At 40.5% G+C, this 17,341-nt stretch overlaps 2 protein-coding genes across 7 annotated transcripts; one reads left to right on the top strand and one right to left on the bottom strand.

Annotated features, from left to right (window-relative positions):
• The first annotated feature begins 7,061 nt into the window (after nt 1–7,061).
• LOC102709581 (putative zinc finger CCCH domain-containing protein 51) lies at nt 7,062–11,718 on the top strand. Of its 6 annotated transcripts, none has more exons than XM_015839827.2 (7): nt 7,062–7,381; nt 7,930–8,679; nt 8,810–8,983; nt 9,068–9,241; nt 9,952–10,034; nt 10,144–10,210; nt 11,637–11,718. In XM_015839827.2, exons 1-7 carry the CDS (start codon nt 7,317–7,319, stop codon nt 11,659–11,661), a joined length of 1,338 nt encoding a protein of 445 aa, XP_015695313.1. In that variant the 5' UTR covers nt 7,062–7,316; the 3' UTR covers nt 11,662–11,718. The 6 variants fall into 6 exon arrangements, with proteins under 6 accessions (XP_015695313.1, XP_015695312.1, XP_006658742.1 ...); XM_015839826.2 differs by having other exon boundaries at nt 11,634–11,718; XM_006658679.3 differs by lacking the exon at nt 11,637–11,718 and adding an exon at nt 11,200–11,627 and having other exon boundaries at nt 7,933–8,679.
• LOC102709296 (transcription termination factor MTERF9, chloroplastic) lies at nt 11,712–15,351 on the bottom strand. Its single transcript, XM_006658678.3, has 6 exons — nt 15,016–15,351; nt 13,774–13,846; nt 13,557–13,708; nt 12,777–13,466; nt 12,280–12,658; nt 11,712–12,190 (listed from the first exon to the last, which is right to left on the bottom strand). The coding sequence occupies exons 1-5, from the start codon at nt 15,256–15,258 to the stop codon at nt 12,326–12,328; spliced, it is 1,491 nt and encodes a 496-aa protein (XP_006658741.2). The 5' UTR covers nt 15,259–15,351; the 3' UTR covers nt 11,712–12,190; nt 12,280–12,325.
• Nucleotides 15,352–17,341: the final 1,990 nt, after the last annotated feature.

The following is a 17,341-nucleotide window of genomic DNA, read 5'->3' as shown; positions in this document are numbered from 1 at the left end:
TTGATGTCGCAGATATTGCTATTTTTTATGAGCTTGACTAAACTTAAAAAGTCATGGCTTAGAATAAACTTAAATCCAATACATCTTATTAATATATAACAGGTAGTAATAATTTCGAAGAAACCATTCAGATGTCCTTTGGAATGTACGGTTTCTAGATGATTTTTTTTTTGAAAATTAAAGGTACCAGTTCCCGCGAAAATTCATGTTTTCTAGTTAAACGATGGATTTAGATTGAGAGGTTGAGATCAGTAGATTTATCGTTCCATCCAGCTGTAAGAGCATCTCACAGCTTTAGTACTGATGCTGTCAGAGGTTGCCACAATTTTAGTATAGTATTGATGCTATGATTTTTTTCATGACGATAAATTATTTTTCTAGGAGTGGATACTGGTTTCCGCGAAAATGCATGTTTTCTAATTAAAGGATGGATTTAGATCGAGAGGATGAGATCAGTAGATTTATCATTACATCCAGCTGTAAGAGCATCTCACCCCTATGTTTTAGAATATTTATGCAGCCTCCTAGCTTTTTCCAGCACATATCCGGTAGATTTTTTTTGTGTCTACACTGATAAAAGGTAGGATGTCCTGATCATCTTTAACTCCTCTCTTTTACTCCTTTCTTTCTAGTGGGCATGGTCTCTACTGATTTCTTATCTGTCCTTGGAATGTCATCCACATTCCCCCGTGCGTGCATCGCATGGTGGGCCCCATAGCGTGGTTTATGACTAAGATGATGACCCTGGTAATAGGACACTGGTGCACTAATGTTCAGAGAGCGACGTCGCCTATTTTCAGTATCTCTGTGACCTCAACCTGACGAGACACCACAGCCTTGCGTCTTGTTTCACTTTCGTTGTCATAAAGAAAGTCCGATGGGTTGCATAATGAGTGCTGATTTATGCATGCTTGATCTGTTCATTGGATTGGAGTGTAAACCTTCATGATTGTGGTTTGTGCGTGTGTACACACACATTTGGTTGTATCATATGTACCACATGTTCTAACTGGGATGAAACCAGGAAACCTTATAGTATCATGAGAACTCTCGAGTTTATAGATTATTATCGAATTATTTGAACAAACTATTCAAATATATGTTAAATTTGGACAGGGTAGCTGAACAAGTTTGCTAAAATTTAAGGAAGAAGTGTCTAATATGGACGATCATATTGTTAGGTTGCTTAGAAGAGCTGTTACAGTGTTAGGGTGGAGGCGTGGAGGGAGAGTAATCAGTCATCTTTATAAGAGTGCTGAAAATAAATAAGAGGTAGCGTACCATCATAAATGCGGCGCAACCTAGGGTCATCTCTAATGTGAATGCCTACATCTCTAGGGTCGTGTTCGCCCCCCTTTAAGTTAACTTATCTCATCATTTACTGCACGCATGCTTTCTGAATTGCTAAATAGTGTATTTTTTTCTAAAAATTTTCTATAAAAAAGTTGTTTTAAAAAACATATTAATCTATTTTATACTTCCTCCATCTTAAATTAATCATCATATAAGGTCTAGGTACAAAGACCAAGAATCTATTTAATTAGCATTGGAAAACTAGAGTTACAAATCACAAGTTGCATGTACATCAAAGCTGATTGGGTAGATACATGCAAATATTTAATGTGCGTGTTAAACAAAGGGTTTTTCACACTATAATTAATGCATAATATGTTATCTTCTCTTATATGACTATCAATTTGAGATTTCTAGTTTTCTCTTATATGACTATCAACTTGGGATGGAGGGAGTATATTTTTAATAATAAAGAACTAATTAATTATGTACTAATTTATTACTACATTTTTCGCGCCGAGGTAAATTAACTTACCAGCCCTTAATCGAACGCGGCCTCACGTATTGACAAGAGTATGTATTGGCTATCTAAAAAAAATATTGAGATTTTATCACTCGTGTAACTTATAGCTTGAGCCGTCTCACGTATTGACAAGTAGTATTGCTCATAAATTAAAATTTTAGTCAGAATACATTCTTTACTAGGACTTGTCATTAAACCACTTTTCGCCCCTCACACTTTGGATTTACTATATATAAATTAAAATTATGATAATTTAGTTTTATTTAATGTGATTTAATTAAATGTGCATCATTACTAAATACTATAATTGACACTGGACCAACAGTGCACGTGGTTGGAATTAAGAAGCTAAGGATAAATTAACTAGGATGATAGTAACTGTCAACTTGTCATTTTGGTCACGAAATAGTTGATCGTGAGACTTATGCCCAAATCGAAGAAAACATTAGCTCTAATATATATAAAATGGTTTCATAGAAAGTCCATCCAGGTATGCTCACCAAATCGTCATGCACCTATCTGTTTACGTAGCGTAGAAGCGCACAAAAGCCTCAAACACCTGGATATAATATGACAATTGACAATAGATTGGTCATTTCAGAACATTAATCTCAAAGAAATAGAGCACTAACATGCCCAATAGCTCACTCAGGTCAGTACCAAACAAAAAAACCGGGGCTGAAACCGTGTGGCTGGGAGAAATTGCCGAGTTGTTGAGCTGATTTCGGTCAACTTTTTTTCGGTCAATGATGTGGTCAACATGAGTATGTTGACGGGTGGTTTGACCCCAACCGTACAATACAGTAATGCACAGCTCCAGCAGATAAGTATAGAACACGTCGTCGTGGAGCAGTTGGTATCGCAAGACTTTGGTTATAGAAAAATGTCGAGCTCACGATCAAAGCATTTGAAGCTACCGCTGTACAGTTGCATTAGCGTCAGAGCAAAGGCTACCTTCTTTCCTAGTATCATCGTTAGTTTTTACCTGCCTTTTACGGCTGCGTTCGTTTCGAACTGCTCCTCTTTTTTTATTAGTATTTTTTTAAACTACTAAATAATGTATTTTGTGCGAAAATATTTTATATAGAAATTATTTTAGAAGATCAAATAAATTTATTTTTTAAATTTTTAATAAGTAGTACTTAATTAATCCTATACTAATTACGTTTATCTTTTTTCGTGTTGCTAATCAGCTTTTGCAACAGCCTGTTTCGAACGTAACCTATTTATATGTTTCTTAAACTGCTTAACAGTATATGTTTTTCTTTAAAGTTTATTATCTCACTTTTGTAAATTATAAATTTTTAATAATTAATTTTATTATTTATATTATTAAATAGCTATTAATACTATAGTAGTAGTTACTCTTGTGGCTTTTCTCTGAGTTTGACTGACTTTAATATTTCTTTAGAAAATGATATTTTTTTATCCGACCTCTCTCTATCTAACTAGATATATGTGCTATTTTTTTTAATTGTGAATCTAGCCAAGTAGGTAAACTTAGTAGCTCGTTCCATAGGAAATTTGAACTGAGGATCTTAAAATTACTAATCATATATAACAACCATACTCTATGTACCATTACACAATTAACCTTTAACATTAGAAAATTGAGGCAACTATAGATTGATTCTCGATTCTCTATGTCAACATGATGCCCGCTGGGTTTTTCCTTCCGCTGGCTTTCGTATAATGCTCCGTGTCCCCGACCTTTTTTCCGGCCTGATCATACCAAAAGCTTCTCCTTGACAAGAGAATATAGCGAAGTGGCTGTGACGAAAAGCGAGTGCCTTACGAGTCACGGCGCAGCATGATGACTCGACGCAGCTCCACCGTATAGCTGCAGCTGCTGCCGTTGCTGCTATTATCCATCCGGATTCCGCAGCAGCCAGCCCCCATCTCAGGTGCACCCATGGGGCGCTGCAGCTGCGGCACAGCGTCGTGAGAAGTTTCTCTTTTTCGTTTCGTTCCTTCGCATGATCCGCGTCGCGATCGCGTCGACGCGGTTTCCGATCGGGGGCGGGCCCGTGTGCTGTGTTTGGCTCTGTCCCGTGGAAGAGATTGGAACCACCGTGCACCCGGTCGGGTCGGGGGCAAACGGGCCGCGGCGGGCAGGGATTCACACGTGTTCCTCCGGGCGCTGCGCTGTACGCCGCCGACCACCACGGCCAGGCTGTGTGCGACTGGGACGTAGTACACACCTGCTGCTGCTGCTGTAGTGGTGTGGTGTGCTATAGTAGTAGATTTTTGTTGGCTTTGGATGGAGAGGTTTTGGCCCAGAGAGGCGGATGCGCGGCGCACGCAGATTCGGCCCGGGAAACCGACAGGCAAGCTGCCCCCTGCTGCTGCGTGCGGCGTGCGGCGTGCGTGCGTGTGTGGCTGCGTCATGCGCTCCGTGCTCATCGTGTCTTGTGGTGGCGAAACAGCGTCTCGATCGATCTCGAATCCACGCGGCCGCGTCGACCATCCTATCCTCCCCGAATCCCCGAAGCAGCGCGCGCGCGCGCGGACGGAGGAATAGCCGTTCCGCGTGGCTCGGCGTTCCACGCTTTCTGCCACTTGGATACTAGGAGAAACGCTGCGCGCACGGACGCACGACCAGAGGGATTTGTCCGTCTCGTTGCGAGTTGTTGGTGTTGCACCCTGGTCCTTTTCTTTTAAGTAAAGACCCGATTCTTAAACTTGTGACGTGATGTGACGTGGTATCACTTAGATACATAAACTTAGAAAATATATGTCTAGTTTATAAACTTGTTTGAATGTATCATCTAGATTCATGAACTTATTTTAATGTACCATCCAAGTCCATTAACTCGTTTTAATGTACCATCAAGTTCCATGATTTTAGATGTTAAAACGAGTTCATGGACTTAAACGTGCATTTTCTAAGTTTTATGTAACTAAGTGGTACCACGCCACAAATTTAAGTACCGACCATGTAGTTTACTCTTTTTTATATTCATATCTATTTCCTCTGTTTCATAATGTAAGATGTTTAACTTTTTTCCTCGTAATGTTTGACCATTTGTCTTTTAAAAATTTAATATAAATATAAAAAATAATAAATCGTGTTTAAAGTTCTTTTGATAATAAATGAGGGATTGGAGTTTCTATATCAGTATATCACGACAAATAAACGAGGGCGTCCAGCGCAAATTACCTTAAAACGCGCTTTACATGTTTCGATTTGGACCACGTTGTTAGATTGGACGGCCCAAGCCAGTGCGTGAGTGTGGGCCAAAATGTACTAAGGCCTAAGGGCAGCGCTTTTCCGACCGGGGCCGCCTCGGCCCATGTGACAAATAAGGCCCACTAAAACCGAAGGTGAAACAGGCAAACTCCGGTTCGAGGTAGACGAAGCGCGCGGCCGGCGACGAACGGCTAGGGCTCGACGTGCGGCGGTTGGACTCCGGCGGACGGGCCGGAGATCGCCGCCGCTCGGCACCAGGATCCGGTCGACGGCGCAACGGGCATTCTCATCCGCATGCTCTCCATCCTCATCCCCCCAAGAATTAGGAGAGAGAGAGACACCAACCAACGAAAGGTAAAATTCAGCGCAATCAGTTATGGCTCAACATGAGATTAATGAACATATGCGATCATTGCCACGAAGGTGCTGTGAGCTTAGAACTGTTGATCCGACTTCTGTGCTTATGATCCTACATTTTTTTCTTGTGGACTTCTTTTGTGCACTCAGCCAATATAATCCTCGATATAGCTTCATTTTTTTATATGACGCCGCTAATTTTTAGGTTACCGTTTGATTGTTCGTCTTAATTAAAAAATATATATAATTATTAATTATATTGTTATAATAGATTTGTTATGATAGGAATTTTAAGTATGCATATATTTGGATATAAATTTCCAATAAGACGAATGATCAAACTTAAATCTAAAAATTATAGGGAGTATTAGTATTATTTCTATTTGGAGTCGAGCGAAATATATATGGCAGTTAAAAGTCTCATGTCAATGGCTGTTTCTTTGTTTCCCTTGAGTTCGATTAAATTTCTATACATATTTGCTAGTAGCTGATATATATCACATGGGGGCATCATCGGGTATTTTTTGTTGAATTTTTTTTTTGCAAAATATATGACTTATTTGCCTCCATTTTTTCTTACTGCTACAAATTCTCTATCGATGATGAAACCATATTTCACGATGTAATTTGATATTTGTTAATAGAAAAGCTAAAGCTGCTAGCTGTGTAATTCATTAATTATCTATGTTTGTGTAAATTCATCATCTGCCGTCTCTCTCTGCCTCTATGTGTGGGCGTGTGTGTGCACGCGCATGCTTGCATATATGTTCTGTTTTAACGTGTTCTCTCTATTTTTTTTTTAGATTTCCCAGTCCATCGCAAAGTCGATCATTGGATCAACATAAAGTAAACTTTATATATATCAGTATAGTAAAAAAAACATATATATTAGAAACGGCCGCCTGTCTGCCTCCACTCAATACGACTCATGGACTGTGCCGTCTACACCATAGGCTGAAACGTTCGCGCGCAGCACCGGCGCACGTGCGCGCACCAATTAGACTGTTCGCCATATCACCCCCTTCTAGTACTAATTGTCAAGGTTAATAATATATTCATTTATAAAAAAGGATTGAATTATTTGATAGTAATTTAAGAAATCCAGTTTACCTTTTTTTTCATAAAAAAAAGTCCAAATACGATGAATTCCAGATAGCATTTGCAAATAGATATGAGCACAAATAAAAAATAATTTTGGTATTCAATTTCTCAAAATAATTTATGGATATATTAATTTTTTTAGAAAATGGTTGAAAGTTTAAGATTTAATTTTCAAATTTAACATCAAACAATTTTATGCCATTTGATTTTATTATAAAGTACTTTTTAACATTGTATTTTTAAGTAAGTTGCATGTAGTTGTCAGTAAGGGTTAATATAGTTATTTTAGAAGAATGTAACAATCAACTAATGGAGAGTATCCAGAGTATCAAATTATGAGATTTGCTCCAGTCTAATAAAAAGTATCATCGTTTTTGATTATTGAATCTAATGATGTTTATCCTGCTGAGCTAGATCCAATGATAAGAAACGTATTGTGAGGTATCAATACATCGAGATACTTTTTGTTGGACCGAAGCAAATCTTTAAATTATACAGTCATGCGGAGGATTCGGCAAAATTCAGAGATTTACAAAGTACACAGGAAGAACTCAGGGGCACACGAGGAATTGTCTCTTTTAGTTTCGGGGGAAAAAGAAGAAGAGAAAAACTGTGTATCCGAATTCCGAAGAACAGCAGCGGTCCGGCGCAGACCCGGCCTTGCTCGTCACTTGGTCAGTCAGTTCCGCAAACCGCTCTCCCTCCCTGCGAAAATGGTATTATAAACCCTTCGTCCCAAGATTTAGGGAAAACCAACTGGCGAAAGCTGCATCCTTTCCGATCTCGGATCGATTTCCATCGGCTGAATCCCACGCCGACGTACGGCATTCACGCCGCTTGGGATTCACATACATGGTGCCGTGCGTCCTGGATGAGGAAGGGATCTGCGCGTTAGGGGAACAGCCGGACGAAGAAGGGTGAGTTCTTTCTTGGGCACGGTTTGTGTGGGACTATGTGGTGCAATCCGAATGGTGTTGGCTGATGCTCTTGGGCATGGCCAGAACGATTCATGGTTAGAGACGCGTTAATTTATTTCGTCCTTTTTCTTTCTTGTGCCATGAACGGGGGTCTATCTCGCATCATAAGAGGAGTAGGTTTTGATCGTTTTTGGTTAGATTCTGGGAGGGATGGAACAGTATTTCTTGATCATGGGTTCGTTCTTGTATTCTGGAGGTTTAGGTGGTTCTAGTGGAGGTAGGGTTGGTAAGTAATCTTTTAGCAACAGCCATTCCCATTCTATCCTTTGATTTCGGAAACAGGAATTGGGGTACACGCGTTTTTTTGATAAATACTTCTGTTAATTTTTTTTTGTCGTGGGGGTGGAAACAGGTAATCCAAGCTTTTCTCTGTCGTCGAAGTATTTTATTCATAACTTTTCTCAAAACAGTCTTAAACTCTTAAAGTCATATCTTTTCTGGTTGAAGGGTCTTGTTTTATAATGAATTCCAATATTTTGTGTGTTTAGCAGGAAGCAAGAAATGGAATTTGCACTTCTGAAGGAAGTTCAGCGATCTGAGCCTAATGGAATCGGTGGCTACACCCACTCAACAGGTTCATATCCGCAAATCAGACAATGTGCATTCAGCCCGGATGAGCAACTACGCTCCTTGACCACAGTGCTGCCTCCTTTAGCGTCTCAAGAACTCCCATCTCCTTACTGGGAGCCTCAGTTTCAGTCAAGCGATAGTTATCAGGGAATCCAAGCTCAGCGTCGTCCGGTTGATCAGACTGGAGCATTGCAGAATCCACTTCCTGAATCCATTTACTTCAAGGAAGTCAAGGAACAGTTGCAGTCTTTGACCCTTACAAATGATGATGGCGCAAGGAGTTCTCTAAATTCTGGCCCAAATGTCGTCAGGTATCCTCAAAGTAGCTCCAAGTCGAGGTCCAGGCTTTGTCATTTCCATTTCTTCAGGGGTTACTGCAAGAAAGGTGCTAACTGTCAGTTCTTCCACGGTCGTGCCTCTGAGGTGCATACTGCGAGGCAAGCTGAACCCTTTGTGTCACTGAAGAAGCTGGATATGGAGATCAGAGAACTCCTGACTGGAATACCACCACCGGTCCCAGTTGATCTCTTGCCATCGATGTACTTTGAGATGTATGGGGGCCCCCTGCGGCCTGATGGATGGCTCACCGAGAGCCAGCGGCATGAGAGGGCTGGTTGCAGGCTTACAAGTCTGCTCTCGCAGCTTAACACCATCAGGGTAATCGAGAGGTATTTTTTTTTGTGATTTTCTGCTATGTTTGTTTTAGATGTTTGCTAATCAATTTGTGTTATGGCTCCATCATGCTTGGTTCTTTTCATTTCCTTCACCTGATTATGACTCTTGCCGTTTCAACTTCAGAGAACATGGACAGTATTATGTAGTCCTTGTGGAAGATGTTCCGAAGTACATGGATTGCCTGGGCTTTTGTCCCAGTTGCAATTTGATGGACACCGGCACTGGGTCTAATCAGATCTACATGACCTTCCCTGTTCACAGCAAATTCACAGAAGATGACGTCGAGAATTACTTCAAGTATTGCCTTCGCTTTGTTGTCCTAGGTGTACATTGTCATGCTATTACGTTTGAGTGATTAACATTATAATGATAATTTGCCAGGCGGTATGGGCCTGTATCTGGTGTGCGAATTCCCTATCAGGAGAAGCGCATGTTTGGTTTTGTGAGCTTCCTATACACCGAAACAGTGAGGCTTATCTTATCAAAGGGGACAGCTCACTTCATCTGTGGATCACGAGTACTTGTCAAGCGCTACATGGAAAAGCCTGAACTAAGGTAACACTGGTACTATTTTATACGGATGCTTCCCATGTCGCTGAACAACCCCCCTCATCCATACACATGTAAATTCCTGAATTGCTGTAATAACTGTTATACTTGACAAATGACATAGTAGATATTGGCTGAAAAGTGTTTTTGGAAGTCACACTATAGCAAAGACCAAGGCCCCATGTTGCATAACAGTAACCAGTGGGGCTTATTTGATTTCACAATCAGGACAGATCTAGGGTATCATTTCCAGAGCCTGATTTCCTTGATTATCCTTCATATTGACAGCACTAGGCTAAATTACAAATTCAATTTGCATTTCTTTATCACTGTTCTACGCGTACCATCATTTGTAAAATCATTAAGCAATTTTACCATTCTTTAAAAGTACCAGGAGATACGATTGTCTTCAATATAAAATTTGGTACCTCTTGGTACCTTAGATACTACTAGAAGATACCAAATTTTACATAGAAAACAATGGTACCTTTTTAAGGATGAAAAAAATACTCAAAATCATTAGTCTTTCTTGCTCAGCTATGATTGTTGATTGGATTGTGTTTTTCAATATAGATTGTATTGGTAAGGTTTTTTTCCTAACTTTTTTTTAGAGAAACGGTGAACTAATAATTTAAGGTTATACCTTGTGCACTTTTTTGCGCTTTAGATTATCAACTTCAGGAATAACAACATTCTATCCCCATTTACTAATACAGAAAACTTTCTCGGAAAAATAAGCACATTGACTATCGTGAACACAGGATCTCAGGTTGCAATGTCACTAATGAGCATAATATAGGTTAGTAAATTCTTACACTTGATTTTGTATTGTGTCACTTCTGAGTGAATGGTACCAATTCAGTCATTTTGCTTACTATATCTGATTCTGTATCATGTAAATCTGCTAGGTTTCACCATGAGAAAATTATCACACAAGCCGGATTGTTTGGATGAAACTTCAGCATATAAAGATAGGTAACCGTTGCTTCTTATGGTCTGTTAGCTATCTTCTATCTACATGTAAGATGCTTTATTAAGCTGGTGGGAAGTAGAGATGAAAACAGATAAACCACCGTTTTCATATTTTTTTCGGAATCGAAATCGAAATCGGAAACCTCATACGAAAACGGAATTGGATATTATCGAATACGAAAACGGCTCGAATTCGAATTGGAGCGGATACGGTAACGAATATTTATCGTATTAAAAAACTCTCAAACCGAGGTTTCAATTTTTTTTCTAAAACAATAGATCAAATTTCAAACATTAGCAACTAACCACAACATTTTTTAACATTACAACCAAGTTCATAAGTCACCTTATTAATGATTGTCTAAATACCAAACAAAGGCTATAATTTACAAATTATTATAGTAAATACAAATCACGCAGATTATTATAAAAGTTCACATATGATATTATAAAATAAAATATGTGTCATACAAGTTGATACAAACTAAAGTGATTTTATATGTTTTTTGATTAAGAACTTAAGGCAAACTTGCTGAAGTGGGCTGGACCATTTTGGTTGATATTGTGAATTTATGTCATATAGGCCTGCAGAAAAATTCTGAAAATATTCCGGAAAGTTTTTGAGAAAAATTCCAGAAATATTCCGACCGACTCTGATTTCCGACGGATAGTGCCCTTACCGTTTCCGATAAATTCCAAAAAAATTTCAACCGACGATTTTCATTTCCGAAAACTGGTCCGGAATCCGGAAAGATTCCGAACCGTTTTCATCCCTAGTGGGAAGCTAATTCGGACTTTCACCTTGTGTCTTGTTGTTCTTATAATAGATAAATCATAAAATTGTGCTAGGATCTAATACCTTCATATGCTGCCTACATAGCTCTACATCCATAATGTAGAGCGGCAATAACATCGCTATTTCATATTCTTCTTTGTTTTCCAAGATAACTAATCTGGCATTTCTGGTTGTAACATCTTAATCTGTTTTGCAGTGATGAGGTCAGTCTTCCAGATAGCCTTGGTCTTTACTGAGCTTTACTGAAGAGTTATTATTTACTTGCATAGATTATATATATGTACCACAGGACACAGTTGCATTTAGGTCAACAAAAGGGTGCTTTCGGTAATATGGACCGGAAGCATTCTTTAGTAGGTTGGTTTTTGGGTCATTCAGAAGTTAGGATCATAAGCATGGTCAGATAGGCAGCTCATTTTCTATAGGATGGGGTTATCTTGCAGTCAACAGTAAAGCCGGAACACCTTGGTGTGTACATGACATAAGCGTAGCCATGAAATCCAGTCCCCCCCCCCTTTTTTTGTCAGGTTGCTTAGTACTTAGACATGTAATACTCCCACATGATTTTCTTATAAGTTAACCTGTGGAACTTTCAATTTATTTTACTTGTGATGCGTCGTTGTGCTGCAGCAGAATAATATTGAGACGTCAGGTATGACTTCTGCTAAGTTACAGACAGGGTGACAATCAACCAAAGACGCAGAAAGAAGCCACATCAACACAAAGCAATTTCAACCATAACAAGCTTGAAGCGACGAAAGTACATACCGAACTGGTGACAGAATTCCCACCATTTACATCCGTCCAAACAAAGCATCAAGCTTAAACGACGTTACATGCGTACGGCAACACAGAATGCTGCCTAACATGTCTAGATGGTTAGCTTGTAGTTTTGCTAGACAGTATTCTCTCCAACAGTGGTTAATATTAGCTAATAGTCAAGGTGATATGACCCTGGTAGTGGACAACAAAGTGCCATATCAACCATGTGTGGTGCATCCCTTTTGATCCTAAAGATGGACTCCTGGAACATCCATTTGCTTTTCGATTGAATTTACACCTTGTTGTAAAAGGAGTAAAAATAAAAAGGAAGTCTAAGCTGTAGTTAGTGATGTATCTATGATATTGGTATAAAAGTCTGCTGAATGCTGATGATTGAATACCAGCCCAGCAACCTAGGCCTCATCCTGCAAACAGTAAATCAATCAGCAGAAGCAATCTCTGGAAAATAAAACTTTAAGTATTAGAGATTTACTGTGTGAAAAGATCGTCTTACGGTGTGGCATATGTTCATAACAACCTGCTTCTCAATCTCAAACCATCTACCGCCTCGATGTTAATGTTCTCCTTCCAGTCTTCCCTGCAAAACCCTTGAGCAGCATGCTCTGCCGAAATGTATGATACTTCTCTAAGCTAGTCCCAGCCCACTGCTTGCAAAATCGCTCATCCGTAGGCACAAAGGAGCTAAGAGGGAACGGGCCCTTTGGAGCTTTCTTCAATGAAACAAGAAAACGGTGTCGGGGGCGGATTCTCTGGTCAAGGGATAAGCTCAGGTACATAGGATACTTTGTCAAGGACTGAACATCATTTCTAAGGTCATTGACCAAGTAAAGATACTTTGGTTTGAGATTTTCCTCCAAAGACAAAGACAGCACCTGAAAAGGAACAAATATGGGAGGGTACATTGATGATGATGCTTGACTAGATTGAACAATAACGCTACAGAAACAAACAAAAAATGAAAAGGATTGGGGAACATGAATGTGGTAATACCTGAGTCAGACTTGTCAATATCTTTAGAACATCAGTGTCTCTCATGCCAATGCTTCTAAGAAAATTGATTCGAGGTAATAGTCCATCCTCAATGCTGTAATGAAGCAGCTGTGGGTGTTTTGTGACCATCTTAACAATTTTATCTTTTGGAGCCCCTAATTCTTTTGATAGAAAAAGAAATCGAGATTTCCATGCACTATCAATTCTTTGGACCAGAATCTGTGGGCTTAGTTGCACTACTTTCCCCATATCACTCTCATCAATGCCCACTTCCTCAATCAGATACCTTACAGTTGGCTTGAGAGACTGCTCAACACTGTAAGAGAACAATGATGGAGCAGCAGAAATAATTTGACCTATCCGTACACTCGGAATACCTATGCTCACCAGAAACGCAACATGAGACTTCAGATTGCTGAGAGTGTATTCCAAAATTTGTGGTTGTCTAACAAGAATCCTCTTCATATCCTTGCTTTTAACACCAACACTTAGAAGGAACTCTAACCTTTCTTCTGCAGAAGCTTGACTGATTTGAAAGCAGGCCATGTGCCTCTCATACATGTTGGTAAAATGAGATTCCTTCAGCCCAAATGTGCATAAGTAATCAACTAGAGGTAACCATTTATCATCAAAGTCATACTCTTCTTGAAGTTTGTGAAACATGCTTCTAGAGATACTTTCATTCTTCAACTGCAAAAATAAATTATTGTTAGCCTGCATACCATAAATATTGAAAATAAACAAGAACATGGACATGCTGAATCAACCTTAGTAGTCTACCTCTACTTCATTGTCTGTGTCCACAAGACCAATTGATCTGCTAGCTTTACTCTTGGCATGCAAGGCATCAATTTTTTCTGGAGTGTCATATCTGCTTCGTGTTTTAGGTTGTCTTCCTTCCCAGTTCTGTTTTAGCGCTGGTTTTTCCCTAACTGGAGAATAAGATATTAATACAAACTAACCACTTTATATCAAGAATTTTCACAGCATTCCCTACCTAGTTTCTTAATTGGAGCACGGGGATTGTTTGAATAAAGTACACCAGGATACTCCAAACCCGATAAATCATCCTGAAAAGAGTATGAGAATATATCAGAATGCCAGAAATGTACAGCCTCATCATTTCGCTCCTTCTTATGCTTATAAGCAAAAATGTGAATTTTTAATCTTAAATTTGAAGTTGACTTTAGGGTTTAATCGTAGTTTATTTTTTAACCTTTGCTTTTAGATCGCTAAGAGCACGTATATATAAGTATTATTCACAAATTATTTTTCATTTGCAAATATGCCATGGGAAAAAGCCAAACGATGACCCCCCGTAGAGTATTGCCAATGGTGAGTTCTCACACTTAATCATTCTTTGAGAAATGAATGCAAGTCATCATCACAAAACTTTATCCTTTTGAGTTCAATAATATGCATTGTTTGGCATTTGGACCAACATCCAGTGATACACTATATCATATAACGGAAACTTAATGCAGCATGGACCATATAGTTGGGGTGGCAAAAGAAACATAACCAGTTCTCCTCCCTCCCTGCCGTTTTATTGGGCCCCATGTGTTGGACATGGTTTTCCTAAGGCAGAAACCAAATTAGTCCCTCACCCAAATGCCCACCTCTACCTACTGTTACCCAGCTAGCATAAGTTCAAGAGCATACGGCAGTTTTGTGGAGTGGTTTTGCCAGAATATATATATGGCAGAGATACATGTCTGAAAAATCTCACGAAAAGGTACAGAACCTATACGTAGATTGCCAAATCAAGAAATGGCAGCTTATGTTAGGGGTCCACTTTTAGTGAATATACAAATATTGGAATTCAGTATCCACTAGTGTATTGATGAAGGATCCATCTGTACATGTTGTTCAGTTACTGTGTAAAATGCACATGTAGTGACCGAATGAGTTGTTGCTCAGTGGATTTTTTTAGCTTGGTGATCTTAAAACAGTCCACAATGTGCATATAACATTACATACAACAACCAAATGAGATGTTTCTTAGTTCGGTTTCTAAAACACCGAATGCAGAAGAAGTTTTCTAGTTTAATGCAATAGTTTTAACTACACATTGAGTGCATAGCAGCCGTTATGTCATGTGATAGCACAGCCTTGCATTTCTCCCATGGCACGAGACGGGCACTCGAGCAATTTTAGCCAAGGGCTCAGGCTGCGACTTGTGAGAGCAGCCAGCAAGCTAAGAGCGGCTACTGTGCCCAATGAGGGAAGCAGAACTCACATCGCCCTCGTAGTCGTCTTCCTCCTCGAACTCGAACTCGTCCGCCTCCTCCTCGTCGTCGTCCTCGTCGTGGTCGTAGTAGGGGTACCGGGATCGCCTGGAGCGGCGGTTGGGCTTGAGGAGGCGGACGTTGGTCTGCAGCGAGAAGGCGACGGCGCAGCCGCGGCGGGTGGCGGCGGGGCAGGGGAGGGCCGGGAGAGGGAACGTCGCCGGCCGGAGCGCGGCGAGCGGCGGCGGCGCCATGGGAGCGCGCGGTGGCGGAGTACTGCGCTGGGGCCTTCGATTCCTTGGATTTTTATCTGCGGCGGTGGGGGATGGATGAGGACGAGGGGAAGAATCTTTCCGGCGGCATACGTGGAGCGCTGGAGGCAGCGGAATCAGGTAGGGGACGAGTGGGGTTTAGCCCAATTGGGCCAGGCCGGTTGGTTCATCACAAGTTGGGCCGCATTTTTTTGGGCCGTGATTTTCTGTGGATAGTGTGTTCCTCACAAGATATAGCTCAAAGAGAGTGGCTATATATATTTCTTTTAACACGGTGTAAACACAAATGAACACGGTGTAAACACAAATGCTCGAAACTATAATTTAACTTGTATCTCACTTTTACTCTCTACATTTCGATATTTTAGCTATAACTAGATTTATGATCGATTAATAGATATGTCTAGATTTATTAGAATCTATTATACCATGAAACCGAGGTATTTATCAAAACAAACGTGCAGCTACGCTGGCTAGCTACGCAAGCTCCAACTACACAGGTCATGTACCCACGTATTCGATTTCAGCCCAACATGTGCCGGCATATTTGCAACGAAAAATAATTTATAAATAAAACTACTATATTATATATATGTTTATGGTGATAGAAAAACACTTAAAAAAATAAAATACATACCATCACCCTTATCTTGTCGCTGATCTGATCCCAAACATGAAGCATCCATGCCACAGTGATTGTTTAGGTGAGATGTTAGTATGGGCCAAATATGTTTCTATCAGTGGGGATTTAATAATATATTGATATGAAAGAATAGTGTTTAATGTATGCCTATTTGGACAATATCTTTAGAATAATAGTATTTTTTTCAACAAAAGAAAATGGCGAATTGAGTGAAAGGTCATTAAGGACTCGACTCTGCAGGAGGGTGGCATGTGCCCATGTGTATTGATATCAAGATAAGTTGATAATGTTTTTTTTTTGTAGCCAAGACGTTGCCAATTTTTTTTTACTCATGCACTTTATTTAGTAGAGAAAAGTACACATGTCATGAGTAGTCCTCGACACCGAGAATTTGTACCAGCAGTTTTGCAAAGAGGGCCCTTGTAGCTGGCCAAATCAACCTAAGCTCAGGACTTTTGCAACAAAGGATTTTAGAGGATCTAAAAAAATCAACCAGACCCTTCGTTGCTTCTCCGCCTTGACGAAGACACCTATGACGACGACGACGGTGATTTGAATACCACAAGCAGCTGTAAATGAACGTCAAGAAGTAAACCCAAAAGGGGCCTCCGATGGAGGTTGAGGCTTCATTGACTGCAACAAGAAAGTTCAGCCACTTGCTGAAGATCCGTCTGCATTGACGAAGAAGGTCGACGTTCTTGCGGAAAGATTGCCGGAGATGAAAGTGAAGGCCGGCACAACCCGCTAAAACGTAAACTTGCAGCACATCCAGTTGAAGACGCCATGGGAAAACTCGGAGCTGCTACCACGGGAGATCAGCAACCATGGTTTTACACCGAGACAAGAGGACGCGACGCCGGCGACCTCTTGAGCTACACTGAGAAAAGAAAACACAAACAAAGTAAAAGGATTTACCCTACTACGGGATCTACCCAACTACCTGGACCCCCCTCCCCGCCGCCGGCGACCGAAGCCGCCGGAGTCGGAGGGGAAAGGGGGTCGATGACCATCTTACAGCTGGCGCGAGCTCAGGGCTACGGCTGGGAAAGGAGGAGGGAGAGGACGGGAAAAAGGAGCCGGCGTGTAGGCAGTCGGGCCGAGCCTCCGCCGCTCTACTGCGTTTGCCTCCGCCTCCGCCGCTCTTAGATAAGTTGATAATGTTGACCCATGCTTACATAGTTTCTAATGTACGGTGTGTCTTAAACTTCACAGTGGGCTACTTGAAAAATGAGAATAGGAGTACAGAGAGAGGGAATTTTGGTGTAGGCCAGTGGTGCGTTGCATCAGCATCATATCCTATCCATTTTGTTGTAAGTGATGCCAAGATAAGAACCTGATGATTATGAGTACTTTTATGTGCAAGTTAGGCACCGCAGTTGGTTATAACGATGGCATACTAGTTTGGTTCTATGTAGGGTCCTT

This window comes from Oryza brachyantha, chromosome 7, assembly GCF_000231095.2.
Source record: "Oryza brachyantha chromosome 7, ObraRS2, whole genome shotgun sequence".
Classification (NCBI taxonomy): Eukaryota; Viridiplantae; Streptophyta; class Magnoliopsida; order Poales; family Poaceae; genus Oryza; species Oryza brachyantha.
The sequence above is the reverse complement of the archived record's forward strand: the minus strand, read 5'-3'. Positions and strand labels throughout refer to the sequence as shown.

Excerpts from the sequence above, each read along its gene's own strand:
- LOC102709581 (XM_015839825.2), top strand. The coding sequence starts at position 7,317 with ATGGTGCCGTGCGTCCTGGATGAGGAAGGGATCTGCGCGTTAGGGGAA. Across the intron at positions 8,680-8,809 it reads ACCATCAGGGTAATCGAGAG|AGAACATGGACAGTATTATG; the intron begins GTATTTTTTTTT and ends TTTCAACTTCAG. Across the intron at positions 10,211-11,199 it reads ACTTCAGCATATAAAGATAG|TGATGAGGTCAGTCTTCCAG; the intron begins GTAACCGTTGCT and ends TCTGTTTTGCAG.
- LOC102709296 (XM_006658678.3), bottom strand. The coding sequence starts at position 15,258 with ATGGCGCCGCCGCCGCTCGCCGCGCTCCGGCCGGCGACGTTCCCTCTC. Across the intron at positions 13,709-13,773 it reads TGCTCCAATTAAGAAACTAG|TTAGGGAAAAACCAGCGCTA; the intron begins GTAGGGAATGCT and ends CTTATTCTCCAG. Across the intron at positions 12,659-12,776 it reads TATTGACAAGTCTGACTCAG|GTGCTGTCTTTGTCTTTGGA; the intron begins GTATTACCACAT and ends GTTCCTTTTCAG.